The sequence below is a fragment of the Natator depressus genome, chromosome 15 (assembly GCF_965152275.1).
Source record: "Natator depressus isolate rNatDep1 chromosome 15, rNatDep2.hap1, whole genome shotgun sequence".
Taxonomy (NCBI): Eukaryota; Metazoa; Chordata; order Testudines; family Cheloniidae; genus Natator; species Natator depressus.
In genome coordinates this window covers 26,159,300-26,182,284 of record NC_134248.1, presented here as the reverse complement: position 1 = coordinate 26,182,284, position 22,985 = coordinate 26,159,300, and the positions used below count along the sequence as shown (strand labels likewise).

Here is a 22,985-nt window from a genome sequence, read left to right as displayed (position 1 = left end):
GCTTGTGGGTTTGTTTTTTATCTTCTGACTGCTGTGGAGGGATTCTTATCTTTTCAGTCTTTTAGGCAAACATGTTTTTAATCAGTTTCATGAGAGAAACACTGTTCACTTCTGTAGGTTCCCAACATCAGCTCCTGCAAGAGCTGAAAAAGTGACCATTATGCCGCATGTTGTCAAACTTTTAGACCCTGGCTGTTCTGTACGTCTACTTTCTAGTTTCTGGCATGATGGAGGCTCTTGGGGGCATGTGTTTTTGTTTTGTCAAGGTTTTTTATTTGCGAGAAATCTCATAACAAGGACGACTGGAGCTTTGATTATTTCCTTGTTGGGCGGAGGAGAGAATGCTTGAATTGATTTGACTTTGAACTGAAAAGGAAAATGGGATTTCAGCCAAATATAATAAATACAGTCAGAGATGACAATTTTTTCTTGCTTGTCTGGACAGAAAACACCATGCTAAAGAAGTGTGCTTGAACTCTGGCAGACAGCTAGGCTAAGCCATAGTCCGATAGGTCTCTCCTCCCACTCCAGTTGGGTTGCTGGTGAGTGTGGTTTGAGGGAGGGTGGGGAATGAAGAAAAAAAGAAAATGTTTTCTTGGGGCATGCCTGACACCAGCTCCAGTGCTCACACAGGCACAGCTATGAGACAGCTCTTCTTGTTGGGCTTGGACAATCTGGTCCCTGAGCAGACAACAGTGTGAACTGGTGGAAGGACTCAGCAGAAAAAACAAACTCAGCCACAGTCAGCTGTGTCTTTCCCTTACAAACAAATCAAACAAAATTAAGAAGCAAAAGCGAGAAAACATAAAACTCCTTAGCTGGGGTTCAGCTGAGTCCTATGACCTCAGCCCTGTCCTTGCCAAAAGCTTTCTCTCCTTGTCTCCCAAGCAGCCCCTCAGCTCCTGTGTCAGAGGAGAGGACCCATGTTTGCTGGGGCCCAAGTTGACTGCCTGCAACCTGTCACACCTTGGTTTGTTTCTGTCCACACAGGGAAGAAGAAACCGTATTATAACAGGGTTTCCCAGTTCCACGAGGGGCCTGATTTTCCTCTAATTGGTGTCAATCAGATATAATGGTGGAAACCATTGGTGTACATTGCACAGCCATCAAATAATAAATTTTGATCACTGCTATTCTATTCTAGATTTGAAACAGCAATCTAGAGCCGAAAAGCACCCTTTCCCACCAATTCCTTGAGCAATCCACGGCCACCCTCAAGTAAGGTTTCTGTTTTTATAATCTCTCTGCAGCAAACATCTGTAGAGGCTGGTACTGCCAGAGCCTTCCTTCAAGGAGATGGTACCTGATGTGTGGTCCACAGACTAAGCTCAGTGAAATCTGGTGTTAATCAGAGTATGGAGTCACTCTAGGTTTACACCACAGTCTATGAGAATCTGGCTCCTTGTTTTAGGCTTTCCTTAGATAATCTGACTCACAGATACACTGCAGGGTATATGAACTCCAGATACTATCCCCTGCACAGCTCATTTTATCATGTCTTACCCTATGGGCAGAATGATTCAAATCAAGTAAACCAATTCAAACCAAGTAAATCATTTTAGTTTACAATCTAGAGAAGGTGGAGTCAGGGAGGGGCTTTCTCTCCTCCTCTTGCTATATTAAATGCATTGAAAGAGTGTGACTGTCTCTTGGTGCTATCCCATTCAATCAGGTTACAAAAATGGTGAGGTTGAGAAATTTTTTTTTTTGTTTAAATTTGCTGCCAACACACTATGGAGGTAAAAGAGTAAATCTCCCACTGTGCTTGGATAGATTTATTTCTGCACGATTACTCTCAGTACTGTTTATGCTTTGAAAAGCTGGGCTTTTTAATTTATATGTTTCAAGTAGTTCAGAAAATGTGTTTTCTAAAAACTGACCTGATGGATTACAGTTTTCTGGTGATTAGTGTACATTTTTGAAATGTGAATATGTCTCTCTTTTTTAATTCTCTCTCTTTAGACAACTTACACAGACAAAGGAGAAAAGGTAAGAATACAATTGCATGGAATGGGTTTATATTCCCTCCAGCAAAAAACTGGTACTGTTACTGCAACACTGATCATATTAATTTCTTATTCATTGATTGCCAGGTAGGATTAAAAGCAAAAAGGCGCTCCAGTTTTATAGTGTTGAAACACTGCTTATATGTATAGTTTTCCTTCTCTGTAAATTGCAATTAATGATGCAAATCCTTTTTCTTCACTTTTTTGGGGAGGGAGGAAGGAGAAATGTAAGAGTAGTGACATTTACCAAGGAAAATCTAACTCTTCCAAGTCTAAACATAAGCATGCTTTATTGTATTATTTCTCACTAATGACTCTAAATATATTTTCAAAACTTTTTTTCAAATTTAAAGCATTTTAAAAAAATACTGATACATACAGCAAAATTATGTTTTGTTGCTAAATACTATACCATATAACACAGATTTATTTTATATATTTTATGCAAAGTACATGCACAACTAATTAACAGTGATTAAAAATGACAATACAGAAGACAGCAGATGTCAAATCATAGGCAAGGAAGAAAAGCTGTTTATTAAAGTAGTGTTTGAACAAATAATGCTATGAAATACTCCAAATAAATTTGTTAAACTCCCAAACTGTAATTTGGACTCACATTTGAAGTTGGGTAAGAGCTTTCCTCAATGAGAATTAATCTTTAACGTAACAAGGTTAACAAACTCATACTGGATCCAAACAATTGTGCAGGTTGTTTGAACTGTGGCACAAATTCTGTTTTCCATTATTCTCTGCAACCCGTCCCCATTACAATCTGCGTAACTCAGAGCAGAATTTGACCCGTTGGCTTGATTCTGTTCTCATTTGAACTGATTTTACATGTGACTTAATTGACTTAAGTGAAAGCACTCCTGATTTGCAAGGCTGGGAGAACAGAATCAGGTCCAGCAGTGACAGACAAAGCAATGACTGAATGGATTGGCTGCTGTGTGTTCTTCACTCCACAGAGGACCCCAAAGTATTATTTTCCAGAATCATGAGGGGAGAGTACCCCACTGTAAATTATTCATGGAATTTTTTTCCAGCTTTGCTCCTTCCTGGCTTGTGAATATTTTAGTAGCACCTTCCTCACCCACTCTGGAATTTTTCCTCTAGAGCATGCTTTTAGGGTGCTGTGATTTGACCAGCCAGGCCATATTGACCCTGACGACTGGCACCCAGATATTATAAATAAGCTATGGTGACTTTGTTTTTAGACAAATTACTGTTGAATATTTAGAAGAAAAATTAATTGTTTTGCTTGAAATGTATAACACCCCCCCCACCCCGGCTTTTCAAAGTCCCATGTTCTGGGGGTCAGCACCCAGTGACCATCAGAGCTCTGTAAGGGCTCCTCAGAAACCCTGTAAGGTGGGAGTGCCTCAAATTATTTGCAACCCAGCAAAACTGGTTAATTTCAGATATCCTGGGTGTATATTTTATCAAGTCCTAGTCTTAGATTTGTGCTTTCCCTGGTTTTATTATTTCAAATGCTAAATGTGCAGTCACAACATGTTTCTCTAACTCAGCAGTTCTCAAACTGTGGGTCGGGACCTCAAAGTGGGTCATGACCATGTTTAAATGGGGGTCACCAGGGCTGGCGTTAGACTTGCTGGGGCCTGGGGATGGGTGGCGGGGCTCAGGTTATAGGCCCCCAACCTGGGGCTGAAGCCCTTGGGCTTTGCCCCCCCCCCCCCCCCCCCCCGCCTGGGATGGTGGGGCTTGGGCGGGCTCAGGCTTCGGTCCCCCCTCCTGGAGTCATGTAGTAATTTTTTCTGTCTGAAGGGGGTCGTGGTGCAATGAAGTTTGAGAACCTGATCTAAACCAATCTAAGGATGGCTTAGGTGTACTCATTGCTCCTTGCTAAAATAGAGACTGTATCAGCTTGAAAGTGTTGCATGAAGATGGCATTAAAGTGGGACCCAAAACCCAGTAAATTCATATTAACTCTTCTTCATTCCATTTAGCCCGAAGGAGGCAAATTTCTCCACTTCCACTCTCTCACATTCTGGGTTGGAAATGCTAAGCAGGTATGTAGATAAAAGTCACGTGTGTGCCTGTGAGGTCTCGGGGTTGGATCATTCTTGTGCACTATCCCTGCACAGAACAGGGGCATACTGTAATCTGCCTTTGTGATTGGCTGTGAGGAGGGGAGGGTCTGCCATGTGATACCTGGATGGTCCTAGGGATCTGCATTCAATTAAAATTCAATCAGTGGCTGACTCTGGTGATCTTGCGCAGATGGAGGTGTTTCAGCACTTTTGCTCAGTGGAATGTTCTTCAAGGATGGTCTTTGGACCATTATTATGCAACAGTGCTGTTTACACTGCAGACAGGGCGTATTTGTGTGGGCAGGCATGGAAACATTTGTCTTCCTAAGTTAGTGGACATTCAGAAAATCCAAAATAAATGAAAATATGAAATCCCAGAAGAGATTTGCAGTGGCACATGTTTAATATAAAACAAAAACATAGTTCCTGCTGCTTCCCTGACCATGTCCCCATCTCCAGGCCTTTGTGAGTCATTTAGATGGAGGCAGTATGTAGCAGTCTTGTTTGCAAAGAGATAAGGTATCAGTCTTAGCTGATTGGACCGGCAGATATATCATTCCATGTTAAAAGGACACTGACAAGTTAAAATCCCTCTATTTTAAAAACCTGATTCTTTTTTTTTAGTGACATCTTAGATTAATGGAAAGAATATTAAAAAGTTCACTTACATTTCATCATTCATTGTATTCACTTTTTCACTTCCATCCAGTTTGGAAAAGGGTAGTCCATTTCACTCACATTTATACTCCGCTACTAATCGGTTTCTCTTTCTACTTCTCCATGAGCATGATGTTGCAATGTTTGGGTTGCAACTAAAACGGAAAACATTCCTTTAAAAATGTCAGGGACCCTTTTCTTTTGCTGTTAGACGTTGTAAGAATGCAGTATGGCCTGCCCCTTTTGCTGCCAGAGCCCTTTTCATGTCATTTACAGCAAGGTTTGCAGTGTGGGGTTGATTCTTTTCTCTTCCAGCAAAGTGAGTAAGCTCATGTAGCAGGTGCAGGAAAGTATTAAAATATGCAGTGACTCACTGCAGACTGTTGGAAAGACTCAGCAGAAAACCACAGTCGCCGTCAGCGGGGTCCTTCCCTCAGGGGAGATTGTTTATAGCAGGGGTTCGCAACCTTTTTCTTTCTGAGCCTCCCCCCCTCGCTATAAAAACTCCACGGCCCGCCTGTGCCTCAGTAACTGCTTTTCTGCCTATAAAAGCCAGGGCAGGTGTGAGAGGGAAACAAGCAGGGCAGTTGCCTGGGGTCCCACGCCACAGGGGTTTGTGTGAAGGTACATTGCTCAGGCTTCGGCTTCATCCCCAGGTGGCAGGGCTCAGGGCCCTGGGCTTCAGACCTATGAAGTGGGGCTTTGGCTTTCTATGCTGGTTGGGCCGCAGTGAATCTAATGCCGGCCCTGCTTGGCGGACCCCCCTGAAACCTGCTCACAGCCCCCCAGGGGCCCCGGACCCACTGGTTTATACAAGAAAACAGAACAAGTTAACTTAATCAGACAAAGAATCCCAAACCCAACTGAGACCTGTGACCGCTGCCTATGGAGCCCAAGATTCTGCCTCTCAGACAGTCACTCTTGTGCAAGGGGAGTGGGACACCGAGCTGGACTGAATCCCTTGTTTACCAGGGACCAGGCAGTGCCCTTGTCTTCTGCTACATGCTAAGGGCTACATTTGCAAAGGGATCTCTAATTCATAATGTACGCGTACAAAGGGCCACTTGGCAGACTGGGACATCAGACCCTTACCAGTCTCTGCGTGCAAGTGCTTGCTTGTGAGTGAATGAGGGTTGTGTAGGTGATTAGAGGGTGCAGAAGGAGCATCCCCAAGGCTATCCAGAGTGTTACTCACCACCGCCTGGACAGTTGCTCAACCTCTTTTGAGTTAGCTGGTGGCTTCTGCCTCCCTGGGACTCAGCACTAGCCTTACACCCACCCTGCAGGAGAAGCAACAGTTCTGAACCGAAACAGCTGCTCCGCACTCAGGCTGTGCTCTGCTGCCCCAGTCACACCCACAACTCCACCCCATCCTCCCCTTTTCCCATCCTCCTCGTCCTTGCTCGTGGCTGCTGGCCTAGACGAGCTGTGCTGAGCATGACACCGCACACAGCTGCTGCCTTCTCGTTGTGTGGTGTGTGCCCAGCTGAGCCGGTTCTCTGATCCACTACCCCATAAGGGTTTGTAGGCTCAAGCTTCTAGTCATGTTAATGTTCATGGTGCCAAGTCACCTATCAGCCACTGTATCCTGTGACGTGCCATCACATTATCTAGCTGGAGACCCAGCCGCTAAGGGGGCAGCCTGGTGCTTGGACAGCCTAAGTCAGGCCCTGAAAAGCAAGAGGGTGAATGGAGCTGTGTCTAGCATGGTGGAGCTTTGCACAGTACAGAAACACTTGATTTGAACCCGTGAAAGAGCTGGGTTCATTGCGGGACCCCTACAACATTTTGAATGGAAGTGTGGACCCTGTTGGAAATCTTAGATATAGTCGGCAGCCCTCCGGGGGTCCACAGACCACAGGCTGAAAACCGCTGTGGTATGCTCGCAGTGCATAGTTATCCCCTTCAGATGCACAAACAAGGACTTGCTTGTGCAATGTTAGAGGCCCACATGGAGAGGGAAGTTTGATTTTTTTAGGACCATATTTCAGATCATTCAACAGCTGGATCATATGGTACATGAGCTGTTCACTAGAGAATGGGGCCAGTAGGTGACGCTGAAAAGCTGTCTGTGCTTTGGGCAGTGCTAGTCTGGAAATGAGCGTTACCAGAAAATAGTCCTTTCCTTTAACTCTAACATGTTTTCATGTATTTCAAAGGCTGCCTCGTTTTATTGTAACAAAATGGGATTTGAAGAACTGGCCTATAAGGGCCTGGAAACTGGCAGCAGAGAAGTGGTGTCTCATGTAATAAAGCAGGATAAGGTAAGCTTGTGAAGAACGCTTTAAGGCACTATATAAAGAATAATGTCACTACTCTGGTAGTGGATCAGGGGATAAAAAAGTGTTGTTTTCGGTCAGGTAAATCAGGGGAGAGAAGAGATGATTTCTAGTGGTCTCAGCACCAGACTAGGAACTGGGAACTTCAATTCTGGCTTTCACATAGACTCCCTATTAGTTTGGGCAAGTGATGTAACCCATGTGCCCCAGTGGTGTCACATGGCCAGCTGAGGGGGTGAATGATATGCTTGGTCTTTTTGTCTGGGCAAAGGTAGGTGGGTCACATCTGAATTCCAGCTTCTCACATTTTGTGGCATTAAAATAAACTGCATCAAAGTCCTTGAAGCCATTTGGAATCACCCATTAGCGTGGTGATGTCCTGTGAGGCAATGCACCACTTACATCTGCTTCCTCAACTGGAACTGAGGCAAAAGGCTCAGTTTCAGGTCTAAGAACTGACATGTTTACAATTTTCTGATCATTGGCCCAAAATAAACGGAGAACAAAAAGGGACTTTCTAATCTCCAGTTTCTCTGAGGCCAGTCCTGCATCCTTTCCTTGCCTGTCCCCAGACAAAACTACTGATTTCAATGGGAGTTTTGCTTGAGTCAGGACTGCAGGACTGAGTCTAAGTCAGTAATAGAACAATGCGAAACATCTTGGGATTTTTTAAACTAGAGCTGGATGAATATTGCATAAGAGCATTCATTAGCATTTATGCAAATAAAAACACATACATATCTTCAATTTACCTATTAGGGTCCAATCCTGCAAACCCTCTGCTCAGATCTCCCACTGACCTTATCTGACAGTAAATAATGTATAATATTCTGCTTAATTCTCAGATCATATTTGTCCTCTCATCTGCTCTCAACCCTGAAAACGAAGGTAAATGAAAATGATCATCAGGGATGACAAAGGACTGCAGGCAGCTGAACCTCCTGGAGTGTAATCTGCACAGGGAACACTACTGAAGGCTACAGCGACTAGACCTCCCCCATCTTTCCTATCATGGAGCCATTTATTATCCTGTCCTGCTGGGGCTGTGTGCGGAAAGTAATAAGGGGGCAGGAGCTATTTTCTCCTGTTTACTGTCTACAAATCCCTGTTCACTAGAACCTAAAGAACCCAGCCACGAGCAGCAGCTCCCTTTGGAGCAGATCCGGGCTCTTAGGGAAAAAGAGGGGTTCTAATTTGTGTGGCTGGAAATCCTGCCCTTATGAAGCAGTCTCTTCTCGGGCCCTGGGTTACCGGGGGAGGCTCCTGAGAGTGGGCATTCTTTGCCTACCCTGGTTTAGGGAGGATACAGTGTGATCTTTACCTGACAGTGTGAGCTAGCTCTGAACAGGCCTTTAAGTGACAGTTCAAGCTCATACTGTATCTTACAAATGGCACCATGGCTGTGAATTGGGACAGAATTTTGTCATTTCACAAATCCAGCTGATACTTTTACTGGGTTACCACTTCTTTAGTCTTCGGATCTGCTCTGATCCTCCCTGAAGTCCAAGATGTGGCTGAATCTGTTCTCAAGACTAACCCAGGCCAATCCATTACCTATTCACTCCCTTTGCGTACACGTGCAATTCTCCCACCGACCAATAAAATGGGAAACTTTGAAAACTCTTTCACATGCTGCTACATCTAATCAGGAGGAAGGAGCTGTTGATGCAAGGCAGAGCAGCGAGCCAGCGGCAAGCAGTCCAGCGCACTGAGCTCCATGCGTGGTCTGTCAGGCACTGCAAATGAAAAGTCCCTCGGGTCACTCACACACACACACATTGTCTTTCTCTTTGCACAGAAATGGGAAAGCACTTGGTGAAGCATGGAGATGGCGTAAAAGACATTGCATTTGAAGTCGAGGATTGCAACTTCATTGTGCAGGTAAATGATGTAATCAAAGAACCATAAAAAGGCAAGGCTGGAAGGGACCTCAGGAAGTCATCTACTCCCCCTGTGCTGAGGCAGGACCAAATACTGAAGTGTCCAAGCCAGTTCAATTTAACATCTCCAGGTCTTGCAGGGTTAAGTACTCCATGTAGATAGTGTCAGTTTAACCATTTACAAAGTGCAAGAGGCTCTCCTGCCCATATGCAAAATTGCAGCAACTGCACTGAAGCAAATGTTGACACTGGGGAAACACTGAACATGATGCACCGTAGTTTCCCTCTACTGGGACGTGAACTTGCCTTGAAGTGCGGTTCTGCTCTGAAAAGTGACTCCACGGAGACAGCGTTGGGAGGTTCCATGTGTGCTGTGTCTCAATTGCTCCATATGAAATTCACATAATTTACTATAAAGGATGGGTTTTTTGCCTAACTCCCAGCCTTGCAACTGCCCCCTAGGATCGGACAGTCAATTCAGGGTCTTTCCGGTTTGTGCGTTGTTCCCACCAATATTGTAGAATTAGATGCTATATGTCTTCTCCTGAAGCATCCAGCAGTGGCCAGTACTGGAGACAGATGAGCAGGCTTGATAGGTCTGCTCTAGCATGGCAGTTCTTACCGTCTTCTGTTCTCTTTCACAGAAAGCTAAAGAGCGTGGGGCAGTGATAGTGAAAGAGCCCTGGATAGAGGAAGACAAATCTGGAAGAGTGAAATTTGCAATCATCCAGACGGTAAGCCTGAGGAAAGAGTTGTCTCTGTTCCATGGACTGTAACATCGTGGGCTGCAGGGGTGGGGGCTGCAAGATCACTAATCACACTCACAAGTGGAAAGGGAAATCGAGCGGCTACATGGGCACTTTCCATCAAATGCTGCAGAGCTGAGCTTCCGGGCCCCAATTCCAGGCTCCAGCACTGCCCCTCTATTGTGGCTCAGATTGAGTGGCTGGTGTGCTTCAACTATTGTGGGCTTTTCAGCAACCCACTGGTGCCTATAGGTAGCCACTGTAAGTTAGAACAACCCTGGGGCTGCTCTAGTTTATGGTGAGGCTGTGCCAGCTCCTGGAGCAGTCCAGAATCCTGGAGGTGGCATAAATTCACCTTTGCCTGCTCCCTTTCAGCAGAGCATCCAGCTCTCTCACTCTTCTGAATATATGACTAACTTGAGGAAAAATGCAGGCTAAACTGAGTTCCCCAGTGACAGGTCAATGGAGGCCCATGTAGTTGCCTACATCTCCGCTCAGGAACACCTCCGCTACAGGAACCTAGTGACGCGTGGGAAATTTCAAAATATGCAATGACTTCTTTGAAACCTGCACAGTGAATATTTAGCAAGCATCTGCAGTCTCTGCAGCCAGCACCTGGAGTTAGCGTAGACTTTTCTAGTATTCTAAATTCTCTGGGCTACTTCCTGCTCAGACCCAGTACCACATTCCCTACCACATGTCGGGGGTCAAAATTAGACCCCTGCTCCTGAAAGCAACAGGCGCTGGTAAGCACTTGGGCATCAGAGGGTTCCGCCCCTTGCATTGTCCTACAGTGAGCCAGCAGTCATGCCTGGTGAACCTGAAAGGGTTCCAAATTCAGGTTGGATTTGATAAGACTCCAATAGCTTGGCAGTTCCTCTGAACTTCTTTGGTCTGCAAATCTGAGGATTGGCTGCCTTGTCAGATTTCCAGCCCTTGCATTTCCCATCCTGATCAGAAACAGCATCTGAATGGCTTCTCTCACTAGGAGCTCCTAGCAGTGAGGAGTTGGGAGGGAAAGAAGCTCATTGGACCATTTCAGAACCACACCGAGGTGCAAGTTACGTTTTTGAACTAGGCGCAGATCCAGGTGCTTATTGAACAGTTATTAGATTATCTCAGAATCCTTGGAGAGGAACAATATTTGTAATGTTACCCATTTTCTCCCCTCCCAGTATGGAGACACGACGCACACATTAATAGAAAATCTTAACTACAAAGGTCTCTTCTTACCTGGCTTTGAGCCTCCTCTCTTCAAAGATCCACTGTTACCAAAGCTGTAAGTACAGGGCCTGATCTAGCAGTTCTTACTTATACAAAACTCCCACTGGCTCTGCTGAGTAAGGAATGCAGGGTCAGGTCCTCAGATCATAGTGGTAAAATGTTCAGAGGCTGGGCTGTCTGTATGCAATAGATGTGAGCTCTAGCTAGACCTGTGCTTAACTCAGGCATTGTGCTTTGCATGGTCTCTTGCAAACGTCTTCTGTTTTTCCTCTATTTGAAATCTGTCACCTCCCAGTTATGCTTGCAGTTTCAGTCTCAGATGCACCTGAAAACTCAAAAGCGAAACTTGGTCAAAACTTAAGATGGGCCTTGTAATGGAATGCTAAAAGGTCTTATATCGTTCAGCCACTAGATGACGTCACAGCAATACCCTAACATAGGCCCACCTGTGTCACAACAACTATATAAAAGCCAGGGCTGGCATTAGGGGGTAGCAAGCAGGGCAATTGCCCGGGGCCCCATGCCACAGGGGGCCACACAAAGCTAAGTTACTCAGGCTTCTGCTTCAGCCTCGGGCAACGGGGCTCAGGGCCCCGGGCTTCAGCCCTGCAGAGCAGGGCTTAGGCTGTCTGCCCTGGGCCCAGTGAGTCTAACCCTGGTCCTGCTTGCGGCCCCCCAGGGGACCCCTGGTTGAGAACTACTGCATTAAAGGATCTTCTGGATGACACATCTCTGGTGTACCTCCCTGAGAAGGAGGCTCTGTAGCCAGGCTAAGTCTGGTGCAGGAACCTGACCTGCTAGGAGTAGCCCTGCAACCTACTGTGTACAAGGTGTGCATGACAGGCCTGACCCACACAATTCACAGCTGGCTCTGGATCACAACCCCAACCCAAACGTGTAGGGTGTCTAGATGCAGGGTTTGGTTTGACTCATTTAAGAGACAGGGAACAGTTGCAAAATTGAGAACCCTGTTTGGCTGCTAAACCCTTCCCCCAGTGCTCAGCCACTAGGGGATGACATGATCACACATGTGAGCAACCAACCAACAGTGATGCATACGCAGGACAGTACATTATACTGCAAGCAGTTATGCTCATACCCAAGTATGGGGCCAGGAGGGAATTTCCCCTGGGGATTATTGGCGGAGAGTTTTAGTTGTGTTTTATCTCTTTGGCACAGAGCGGGAGTTGTGTGTTAGGAGCAGATGAGCATACCTCCATGGGACCCTGGTTCCTTCTCACTGGCACCTGTTTTGATGGCACTGGTTGTATTTTAAGAGCTGTGTCACTACATACATAAATGCCAGCTGCTTTTTGAATGAAAACTGACCTGGTCTTTCTTTCCCAGACCAAGTGGCAAGCTGAGTTTCATTGACCATGTGGTGGGGAACCAGCCAGATCTTCACATGGTCCCTGTGGCAGAATGGTGAGAACTGTAGCAGTTAGAAAAAGCCGCTCAAGCAATTCTCTCTGTTAACAACACTGTTCAGTAATTTATGTCGATGTTTAATGTTCTATTTATTTTATTAACTCTGCTGTCTTGCTGACAGGACACTTTGCACAAGGTTCAGTTCTCTTAGGAAAGTATACTCTGGCTTCCATGGGAGCAGGGCTGTATTCCAACATGGTGCTCAAGAGGGCAAGGGCCAGCCAATGTGCTGTGGGATTAAGGGGAGTGCTATCCACTGGCTAGAGTCACAACCAGCCCACCCACGTCTACTACATGCACTGGTCTGGAGCCTACATGGATCTCTTTCAGAGGAACACCAGTGAACATCCACTGCTGCGCCTCCATTCCCGTCTCATGGGATCCTACTTGGGCAGGCAGGATTTGGGCAGCAGAAGAGGCATTTGGCAGCTTCCTTGACCTTTTCCGGTGATGGCCAGGGCAGAATTTGATCCTTGGTCAGAACTAGTATAGTGGCTCCCTTCTTTGGGTCTGGTTGATTTTAGGATGATTGGATCATATATCTAAGGCTTGATACTGCAGCCACTGTATGTATGCAACCCCTGTCGAAGATAGCGACTACAGGATCCCTAATGCAGATACAAGGAGAAAAATACGCTTTACATGCGTGTAGCTCAAGTCCCTACGTTTTGAAACATGAGCTTGTTTAACTCTGACTAAGCAGTATTTAATTTTTACAGGGGTGGTGGTAGCACAAATATCTGGGATGGGAGGAGTTAAGAACATGGCTCTGGATATACTGCACTACATTACATGCCTACTGGCTGACAGTGCTGCACATTATGGAAAACCTGTCATCACCATGTCAGTTTAAATGCTACAAAAGCTGAATTCTACATAATACCTCTCTCTTATATAGTGTGCGTAGATCTCAGAGTGCTTCACAATCTTTAACGTGTTTATCCTCACAACACCTGTGTGAGGCAGGGCAGTGCTAGTGTCTCCATTGTACAGATGGGAAACGGAGGCACAGAAAGACCTTAAAGGCCTGATCTACACAGTGCTGGCAAAGCGCACTAGAGAGGTGTGATTTGTAAAGCACTCGAACTGCCCTATGTAGACCCAGCTGTTGTGGTCTAAAAGGAACCTAGTTCATGTTAACGTAGTCCTATGTTAACATGTGAACTAGGTACATTTTACAGCACGCCTGCAGAATCTATAGGGGATCATTAGAGAGCAACACTTTAGCGTGCTTTACAAATCACACCCCTCTGGCATGCTGTGCCGCACCGTGTAGACAAAGCCTACGGGAGTTGCCTGAGGTCATGCAGGAAGCCTGTGGTGGAGTGGGGAATTGAACATAGGTCTCCCATCTCCTAGGCTAGTGCCCTGATGTATTTGGCTCATTTATTTCTGAGCTGGCTGCATATGTCAGAAGATATTCTAAAGAAAAAAGGTAAATTATAGTGTAAATGAAGTAAAACTCCTTTATACACCTGAATCACGTAGAGGAACAAACAGCCATTGACAGAGTGATTCAAAGAAAGACAGTCACCTGAGGAAACCATGGAAAGTGATTCCCAGCATAACACAGCAAGTTGCCAAAAGACCCCTCGCCACCCCAAATTCCTGAGAGAGTTAAAACAAAGTAAACTGTGTGAGTTTGTTTATTCAGCAAAGACCATTATCAGATGATGTAGCCAGAGGACTTGAGTCAGTCACATGTAAAGCCACTGAAGTCAGTAGAAAGAAAGGGAGTACTTGTGGCACCTTAGAGACTAACAAATTTATTTGAGCATAAGCTTTCGTGAGCTACAGCTCACTTCATTGGATGCATTCAGTGGAAAATACAGTGGGGAGATTTATATACATAGAGAACATGAAACAATGGGTGTTACCATACACACTGTAACAAGAGTGATCACTTAAGGCGAGCTATTACCAGCAGGAGAGCGGGGGAAAAACCTTTTGTAGTGATAGTCAAGGTGGACCATTTCCAGGAGTTGACAAGAACGTCTGAGGAACAGTGGGGGGTGAGGGGGAATAGTTTTACTGTGTGTAATGACCCATCCGCTCCCAGTCTCTATTCAAGCCTAAGTTAATTGTATCCAGTTTGCAAATTAATTCCAATTCAGCAGTCTCTCATTGGAGTCTGTTTTTGAAGTTTTTTTGTTGAAGAATTGCAACTTTTAGGTCTGTAATCGAGTGACCAAAGAGATTGAAGTGTTCTCCGACTGGTTTTTGAATGTTATAATTCTTGATGTCTGATTTGAGTCCATTTATTCTTTTACGTAGAGACTGTCCAGTTTGACCAATGTACATGGCAGAGGGGCATTGCTGGCACATGATGGCACATATCACATTGGTAGATGCGCAGGTGAACGAGTCTCTGATAGTGTGGCTGATGTGATTAGGCCCAATGATGGTGTCCCCTGAATAGATATGTGGACACAATTGGCAATAGGCTTTGTTGCAAGGATAGGTTCCTGGGTTAGTGGTTCTGTTGTGTGGTGTGTGGTTGCTGGTGAGTATTTGCTTCAGGTTGGGGGGCTGTCTGTAAGCAAGGACTGGCCTGTCTCGCTAGATCTGTGAGAGTGATGGGTCGTCCTTCAGGATAGGTTGTAGATCCCTGATGATGCGTTGGAGAGATTTTAGTTGGGGGCTGAAGGTGATGGCTAGTGGTGTTCTGTTATTTTCTTTGTTGGGCCTGTCCTGTAGTAGGTGACTTCTGGGAACTCTTCTGGCTCTGTCAATCTGTTTCTTCACTTCAGCAGGTGGGTATTGTAGTTGTAAGAATGCTTGATAGAGATCTTGTAGGTGTTTGTCTCTGTCTGAGGGGTTGGGGCAAATGCGGTTGTATCGCAGAGCTTGGCTGTAGACGATGGATCGTGTGGTGTGGTCAGGGTGAAAGCTGGAGGCATGTAGGCAGGAATAGTGGTCAGTAGGTTTCCGGTATAGGGTGGTGTTTATGTGACCATCGCTTATTAGCACCATAGTGTCCAGGAAGTGGATCTCCTGTGTGGACTGGTCCAGGCTGAGGTTGATGGTGGGAGGGAAATTGTTGAAATCATGGTGGAATTCCTCAAGGGCTTCTTTTCCATGGGTCCGGATGATGAAGATGTCATCAATGTAGCACAAGTAGAGTAGGTGCATTAGGGGACGAGAGCTGAGGAAGCGTTGTTCTAAGTCAGTAGAGTTACAGCAAAAGGCAGAGTGAGTGTAAATGAAAATTATTTTGAGTGGGTCCAATTCAGCTCTGCCAGAAGATGATGCATTGCCCATTAATTTCAAGAGGTGAGATGACACGGTGGCAAGGATGTGTTGTCCTGTGCATCTGCAGGCATTCAACTGCTCATGCCCTGTTAAAGCGGAAGGGAGCTTCATGGGTTAACCCTGGCAAATGAGGGTGAAATTATCTTCTTTACTTTATTAATCTAGTGATAGAAACTCATCAGCGCTGAAGTCCACAGTTCTTAGAAGCTATGAGTTGGCTTAAGGGGGAATGAAATCTGCCTTTTCTGTTCCCGGTCAGGTACCACAAGAACCTTCTGTTTCATCGGTTCTGGTCTGTGGATGATAAACAACTGCACACAGAGTTCAGTGCCCTCCGTTCCATTGTGGTTGCCAACTACGAAGAGACCATAAAAATGCCCATAAACGAGCCAGCGATGGGCAAGAAAAAATCCCAGATTCAGGTAAATACTCATGAAACTTGGGTCTCAACATCAAGATTGTTATTTCCCCATAGGCCTGTGGTCATGTACAGCGCTTCACACAGAAATAACAGATACAAGCTGCTCAGAGCCAGGACCTAATTTCAGGAGGGCTCATGAGTCAGTGCCCGCTTATTACACTAGATGGCAATGTCTCACTGAAGTTATATCTGGGTTAAAATCTGCAGTTATGATCCAAAAAGTGACTCTGAGAAAAGAGCCTTTTCTTATTCAACAGATCTGTTGTAACAGAGGGAGGGACTGTTAGACAAACAGGGAAGCTGCTTGCACTCAGTCTGAGTTTGCTGTCCTAATACCCATATCTAGCCCTCTTATTTCACTAGTAAAACACCCGTGAGTTTAATTTTCCATTTTGTGGAAGGACTGGAGGCAAGGCCTTGGTTTGAGCTGCGACTGCTTTTGCTTCTGCTTCTTTTGTTTTTAAGCATAAAAGCAACTTAGAAAATACACAACAGTTGAACCAGAGCCAAAAAAATTCCTGCACTAATGGTGTGTGTTTGTTTCTTGATAGGAATATGTTGAATATTATGGAGGAGCTGGGGTCCAGCACATTGCTCTGAATACCCCTGACATTGTTACTGCTGTAAGTCTGACAATTTAATGCTGCTAATGAGTAAAAATAAAAATTAAAAGAAATCCAGTATGCTGCGCAAACTTTTTAAGTCACTGTATGTGGCAGTGCCCTTAATTTTCTCTGAGCTACCGTGCAGTGAGCAAAACAGGCCAGTTCACTTACACAGAGCTAACCTGTGACAGCTAAAGTTTTTAAAGCTGTATACATGGGGTTTGCTTAACTTCTTCAGCAATGGTGGCTCACAGAACAACCCACTAACTCTCCTTTGTCGTATGGCTGCAGAGATATTAACCATCCACTGCACACTGAATTGTCTCTTGCAACATGTGTTAACTCCTTATGGTTAACAATCCGTTCCATGGTCCGTTTAGCTGTGACACTCTGAGGACCTTTCCCAGACCTGATGAAGAGCTCTGGGTAAGCTCGGAAGCTTGTCTCTTTCACCAATGGAAGTTGGTCCAATAAAAGATATTACCTCACCCACCTTCCCTCTCTAGTTATTTTGCATGACTTTTGTGCATTCTCCTACCCCAACCAGCACAAGAGACACACCCATCTCTTTGGTGGCTCTATATGAAAGGAGTTTGATGGGTCTCAGCTCAGTGTCCACATCACAAAAACCCCACCACAATTGACACTACCTGTCCCCCTTGTCAGCAACCACAGCAGAGGGGCCAAAGACTGACTGGGCCACGAGGATTTGCCCTTTGAGGTGGTACATCCAGGTCAAGATTGAGGCAGATTGGCAGCGGGATTTGTGGAGGATGCTCATGTTACCACTGTGCATGCTGTACTTGTCTGTTTATACAGATAGGATTAGAAACGCCAGGCCTGTCAATCTGACCTCTTTCACCAGCACTAAGTTGTCTCTCGCTTTTTCTCACACACACAGAGTTGTTGGGATATTAAGCACTCAAACACACAGACTCTTGTTGGAAGACCACAGGCTAACTCCTGATGCCATCTGTCCTGTCCATCTAGGACTCAAATCAGATGGACTAGAGGAGAGGAGTCTTAGTGTAACCCACACACCTCCTGGATGTGGCGTTCGGTCGCATCTAGTGGCACTGAGGCCATGTAGAGAGAGATTAATGAGTCTGCTACAGCCTCAGCTAACATTCGTGTGGCTTTTAGCTCATGCAGTAGAGTCTCATACACTGAGGTCCCAGGTTCGATCTGGCCCGCCGATGATCGGGGTCTGTCAGGGTTACGTTAGCATCAATTAATTTCTTGCAGTGTATCTCTCTCTGTTTCCAGGAATTCAGCAGACTTCTATTGTGACCTTTTAACTCCTTTCCCTTTAAAACGGGTCTGGCTTTTCCCGTTCATTTTTTAATGACATGGAAGTGCTGCTGTAAGGGTGGGTTCTGTTACAGCAGCCATGGAGGCAGCCAGATAGATAGTGGTTGTTTATTGCGTGAATGAGTGCTAACCTAGGAGGGTTGCACATGGACTGGTTTGCATTGGGAACTGCCATCTGGATCTCTATGCTGCATGGGCTCCACGTGACCCGCTTCTGAGCTCCTCACACCAGCTACTGGCATTTTCTGACCCAGCAGCAACTTTGCTGCTCTGAGTGGGGCCATGCTTTAGCCAGTAGGTGGGAAAGGGGGTGAGGGAAAGAACCACTTGAATGGATCTCACTCTTGTGTTACAGGTCACAAACCTGAAACAACGGGGCATGGAGTTTATGATGGTTCCATCCACTTACTACCAGCAACTGCGAGAGAAGCTGAAATCTGCCAAAATCAAGGTTAAGGAAAACATCGACAAACTGGAGGTCAGCCTGGTTCTCAAGGCGTATGCAGACAAAACAATGCAATCTCCGGCATTTCAATAACACTTTCCAATCTGGAGGGTCCCAAACAGCTCTGCAGACTGCGATCTCTTCCCTCACCACTCGAGCTGGGTGGGATTTGATCAATAACCTTTTTGTTTCTGGAACATGCCAATGTGCCAAAACTGAAACTGTTCATGAAAATTAATCGGTTTCAATGATAATTTTGTCAAGAAGGTTTCTCAGGTCCAGGATGGGTGGAGGGAGAGACAGCCCCACCCCATTTGGAACAGGGACTTGAGCCTTGGTCTCCCAGGTCCCATGTGAATGCCCTAATCACTAGGATAATTGGCTATTCTGGGGTATGGAGTGTCTCAAACTCTCCCCCAAAAAAACAAGCTTAAAACCTCTAAATTTTTCATGAAAACAAATTCTTGTTTTCTGTACTCACCACTAGAATGCAGTCACTCCCAGGGACAGATTGTGACCGTTGCTTTAACAACCCAGTGACATGACAATCATTTAGGAAGGAAGGAAGTGGAGAGTAATGCATCCACCTGAAACTTCAGACGGAATTTTGGATAACCACAACATAATGCCACAGATTGGCATTTGACCAGAACGTTATTGTCTTTAAATCATAACCTCTAAAGATCCTAATGCCAGAGAATTCCAGATATTCCAACTCGAGCAGCTCTGATGCAGACCAGACATCAAAAAACTTTTCACAATATTGCTGAAAGATTCTAGTGGATTTAGGGGGTTATTTAGCACCAGCTTCCAGCTTCTCAACAATTCTCCAAACAATCGATTTTATTGTTTTTCTTTCCAAGGAACTGAAAATCTTAGTTGACTTCGATGAGAAAGGATACCTGCTCCAGATCTTCACTAAACCCGTTCAGGATAGACCCACTGTCTTTCTGGAGGTCATACAGCGCCACAACCACCAGGTTTGTTGAGTGTTTGGGCTTGAGAGGTTCTTTCCTGGCTGATTTTAACTGAAAATGTGAAGATTTTTCATTATAATTTAAAAAAATGGAGCTATGCCAAAAAGCAGGGGTAGGCAGGAGCATTGCGCTCCCCGTCCCGTTTTGGCTGTTTCATGTCCCTGCGACCGCACAGGGATTTTGCTCTGAAATTCTTAAAGTTAAAGTTTTGAAAAATTAAAAAGCTGCTGCAGAGACTTGGTTTCTTAGACCAGCCAACCCAAAATGGCAGCTGCAAGCAGCCTGGTGGGATTTCCCGTGGGGCCTGTGAGCTGCCAAGCTTTTTAAGAGATGCCGCTGCTAAGCCGTTTTTACAAAAGAAACGTTAAAAATCCAAGTTGCTCTTGGTTGACTGAACTCACAGCCTGAGCAGGCCAAGGTCCCTTAAGGATGTCTCGGTTGTTAACCAGGCTGCTGATGAAAAGCCTGATGTTTGGCAGTCCCGGACCATGATTGTAATGGTATGAAATTCCGAAGGGTACTTACCCACTAAGCTCTTTCCTTCCGTCAAGGGTCAGTGCCTCACTCCTTCAGAGCACCGTGTAAGACAGCAGACTGGGGAGACTTCCTCCCAATGGAGAAAATGGCCTGTTTCTGGACCCCAGTGGAGAATTCTCTTTATTACTCTATTTGGTGCCTATACACACTGGGTGGATACACCAGAAATAGAAAGATAGAACCAGCTCCAGACCTAGCTAAGAGACTCTCTGGAGTTTACTTGCTCTAGTCCCTTGTCTCTCCAGAATTATGTGCTTAATTTTATTATCATTCTGAGGTGGGAAGGAAAGGGGAGGCATTTTCATACATATGTCACAGAGTCGTATTCTTGATGGAGTCTTTGGTATGGCTTTGACACTATAAATAATGATTAGCAGCTTGCGTAGCACATTCCACCATCAAACTTCAATTCATTAATCCTCACAAGATTCCTGTGAGCTGCAATAGGTAAGCAGTAGCATCCTCAATCTATAGATGAGAGAAACTGAGGCACGGGAAGGTTAGATGACTTGCCTGTGACCACTGCAGTTGTCAATGGCAGAAGTTCCTGGCTTCAAGTCCCATTCTCTTTCCTTAGGGAAGGAAGTCCCACTGTATGTAAGTAAACCTCTTGTGGCTGCTTGGTTTACTCCTGAGACTCTGGAAATAACAAATTCACTTGCCATGTCCATTTGCCAGTTAATGTTCTTTTCTTCCCATATGTAGGGATTCGGTGCTGGAAATTTCAAGTCTTTGTTTCAAGCTATAGAAGATGACCAGGATGCAAGAGGAAACCTTACCATACTGACAGCAGATGGAGAAACTAATTTAATCTAGAGCCTCTCAGCAAGAGATAGGCAGCAGACACAATAACTTCCATATATGAAAGTGCCTATACATTTTGGTTAAAAATCTCCAATAATTTGGGTCATTAGCCGAACACTAAGCATATAAACCAAGGAAATTCACAGTTAAGCATGAGAGGCAGGTATAATAGGCCAGAGGTGGCTAAGCCTCGCCTAACCCAGGCTGTAGCCCTGCCCACGCTCCACCCTGATGGCCCACCTCTCTCTCCCCTTCACCCTCAAAGCTTGTGGGGGCTCAGCTCAGAGTGCCCCGCGGGCAGGCCGGGCTGGCACGGTGGGTCGGTTTGGGCTGGGCTGGCATGGCAGATTGGGCCGGTTTGGACCGGGCCGACACGTCGGGTCAGGTTGGGCCGGGTCGGTTCAGAATGGGCCAGCGCGTCGGGTCGGGCCGGTTCGGGCCGGGCGTCGGGTCGGTTCGGGCCGGGCCAGGCTGGGCCAGTGCGTAGGGTTGGGCTGGGCCTGCATGTCGGGTCGGTTCAGGTCGGGCCAGCGTGTCGGGTCGGGCTGGGCGTCGGGTCGGGTGGGGCCGGCATGTCGGGTCGGTTCGGGCTGGGCGTCGGGTCGGGTCGGGCCGGGCATCTGGTCGGGTCAGGCTGGGCCAGTGCGTAGCGTTGGGCTGGGCCTGCATGTCGGGTCGGTTCAGGTCGGGCCAGTGTGTCGGGTCGGGCTGGGCCAGTGCATCGGGTCGGTTCAGGTTGGGCTGGCTCGTCAGGTCGGTTCGGGCTGGCATGTCGAGTCAGTTCGGGACGGGCCAGCGCGTCGGGTCGGGTCAGGTTGGGCTGGCGCGTCGGTTTGGGCTGGCGCGTCGGGTCACTTTGGTCTGGGCTAGCGCGCCAGGCTGGGCTGGCATGTCGGGTTGCATTGGGTTGGTTCAGGCCAGGCTGGCACGTTGGGTTGCGTTGGGTCAGTTCGGGCTGGGCCGGAGCGTTGGGTCGGCCAGTGGCTTGGAGCAGCTGGGGCAGGAAAGCCAGTGCTTGGGGCAGTTCAGCCAGGGCTCGTACGACAACAGCGTGAGTCCTCGGGACTTCGGTGGGTAAAAGGGGCAGGGCCGTGGGCATAAGGGGCAGGGGGCTATGCTCCCCGAAGGGGGGGATTCACGCGCCACCAATGCAGTTAAGTTTAAACTTAAAGGATTCCAAATGTGATATGGTATGGCAATGTAATTAGGACAGTCCAACAACCTTAACTCTGCCCTCTACTGACGGGGGGGGGAGGGGAGTTAAAAAAAAATCAAATGTCTTTAAAATCAGTTTAATCCGATCTGGGGCGCTAAATACTAAAATGCCTTAATCATCACTACAGGGTAGTGTTCAGGTTTCTGCTGAGGAGGAATTTCAGTTATGAAGAATAACACGGAGAAACAACTATTAATCCTAATGAACTATTTGCATGTTGCATAAAGATTTCAGTGAATTTTAACTATAGAAAAGAGGGCAGAGTTAAGGTTTGGTGCCCTAACTGTATGTCATACCTTAGATGTTTGGATTTCTTTTAAATTTAATCTTACCTGTGAATTTCCTGGGTTTCTAACACTTGGTTTTGGGATTATTACAACGTCCCTGTAATGTGGTTTAACCTAAACTGCCAATATATGCTCTCAACCTTAACTCCACTTTAATGTAGTTATTGTCTAATTAATTTTAATTCCTAAGCTAATTAACATGTACATTCTCAGAAAATGTGTTCTGTACTCAAAGGGTACGTGTGGTAACTTTGGGGAGGATGCAACGTATTGTCCATACATTATAAAGGGGTTGAATCCCTGCTTTAAGTGCAAAACTTAACTCAGCCTTTGTGGCAGAAATATTCTTTGAAGTGTCAATCTTCTGATCGGGATAAGAGCTAGGGAATGGGACTGATTGCCTTTTCTCCTGGGTCTCTCAATCAGCCCCTGGCTGCAATTAAACGTCATGCTCATAAAAGTGGATCCCTGTAACCAGCTTTGCAGTTAGTGTCCCCAGCTTCTAAGCCTCCGCAACACACATGCAAAGAAATACTGATGAGAGACAGAGGCCTGCCACTGATGCAGACTTCTACCAGAGTAGTGGCACCCAGATGGCGATATACACACATGGCCAAAAGAGCAGAACAAAGCCCATCTGTTTGCTAAAGAAACATCAAAAAATAAAACATCCCAGAATAAACTTGGCTCTGCTGACTCTTGGTCTGAAAGACTTAAAAGCAGCCTTAGGGGAGAGAGCCCAACCCTGGGTAAAATTTTCAAAAGTGCCAAGTACCTGAGAAACTGACATCCCATTGACTTTCAATAGGCTCCCAAGTACCTATCGCTTTTGAAAATGTTACCATGTGGGTTGTGATGC

The 22,985-nt window shown here is 46.0% G+C and overlaps 1 protein-coding gene across 1 annotated transcript; it reads left to right on the top strand.

The window, feature by feature from the left end:
• The first annotated feature begins 1,617 nt into the window (after positions 1–1,617).
• On the top strand, positions 1,618–20,687 carry HPD (4-hydroxyphenylpyruvate dioxygenase). The gene is made up of 14 exons (XM_074972286.1): positions 1,618–1,684; positions 1,963–1,989; positions 3,974–4,036; positions 6,874–6,978; positions 7,839–7,881; positions 8,792–8,874; positions 9,518–9,607; positions 10,795–10,898; positions 12,191–12,268; positions 15,783–15,945; positions 16,496–16,567; positions 18,216–18,338; positions 19,169–19,285; positions 20,525–20,687. Exons 1-14 carry the CDS (start codon positions 1,682–1,684, stop codon positions 20,633–20,635), a joined length of 1,182 nt encoding a protein of 393 aa, XP_074828387.1. The 5' UTR covers positions 1,618–1,681; the 3' UTR covers positions 20,636–20,687.
• The last annotated feature ends 2,298 nt before the right edge of the window (positions 20,688–22,985 follow it).

What these genes read in the sequence shown, in the direction of transcription:
- HPD (XM_074972286.1), top strand. An exon ending in ACACAGACAAAGGAGAAAAG is followed by an intron (nt 1,990 to 3,973) that starts GTAAGAATACAA and finishes CATTCCATTTAG; the next exon opens with CCCGAAGGAGGCAAATTTCT. An exon ending in ATTGCAACTTCATTGTGCAG is followed by an intron (nt 8,875 to 9,517) that starts GTAAATGATGTA and finishes TCTCTTTCACAG; the next exon opens with AAAGCTAAAGAGCGTGGGGC.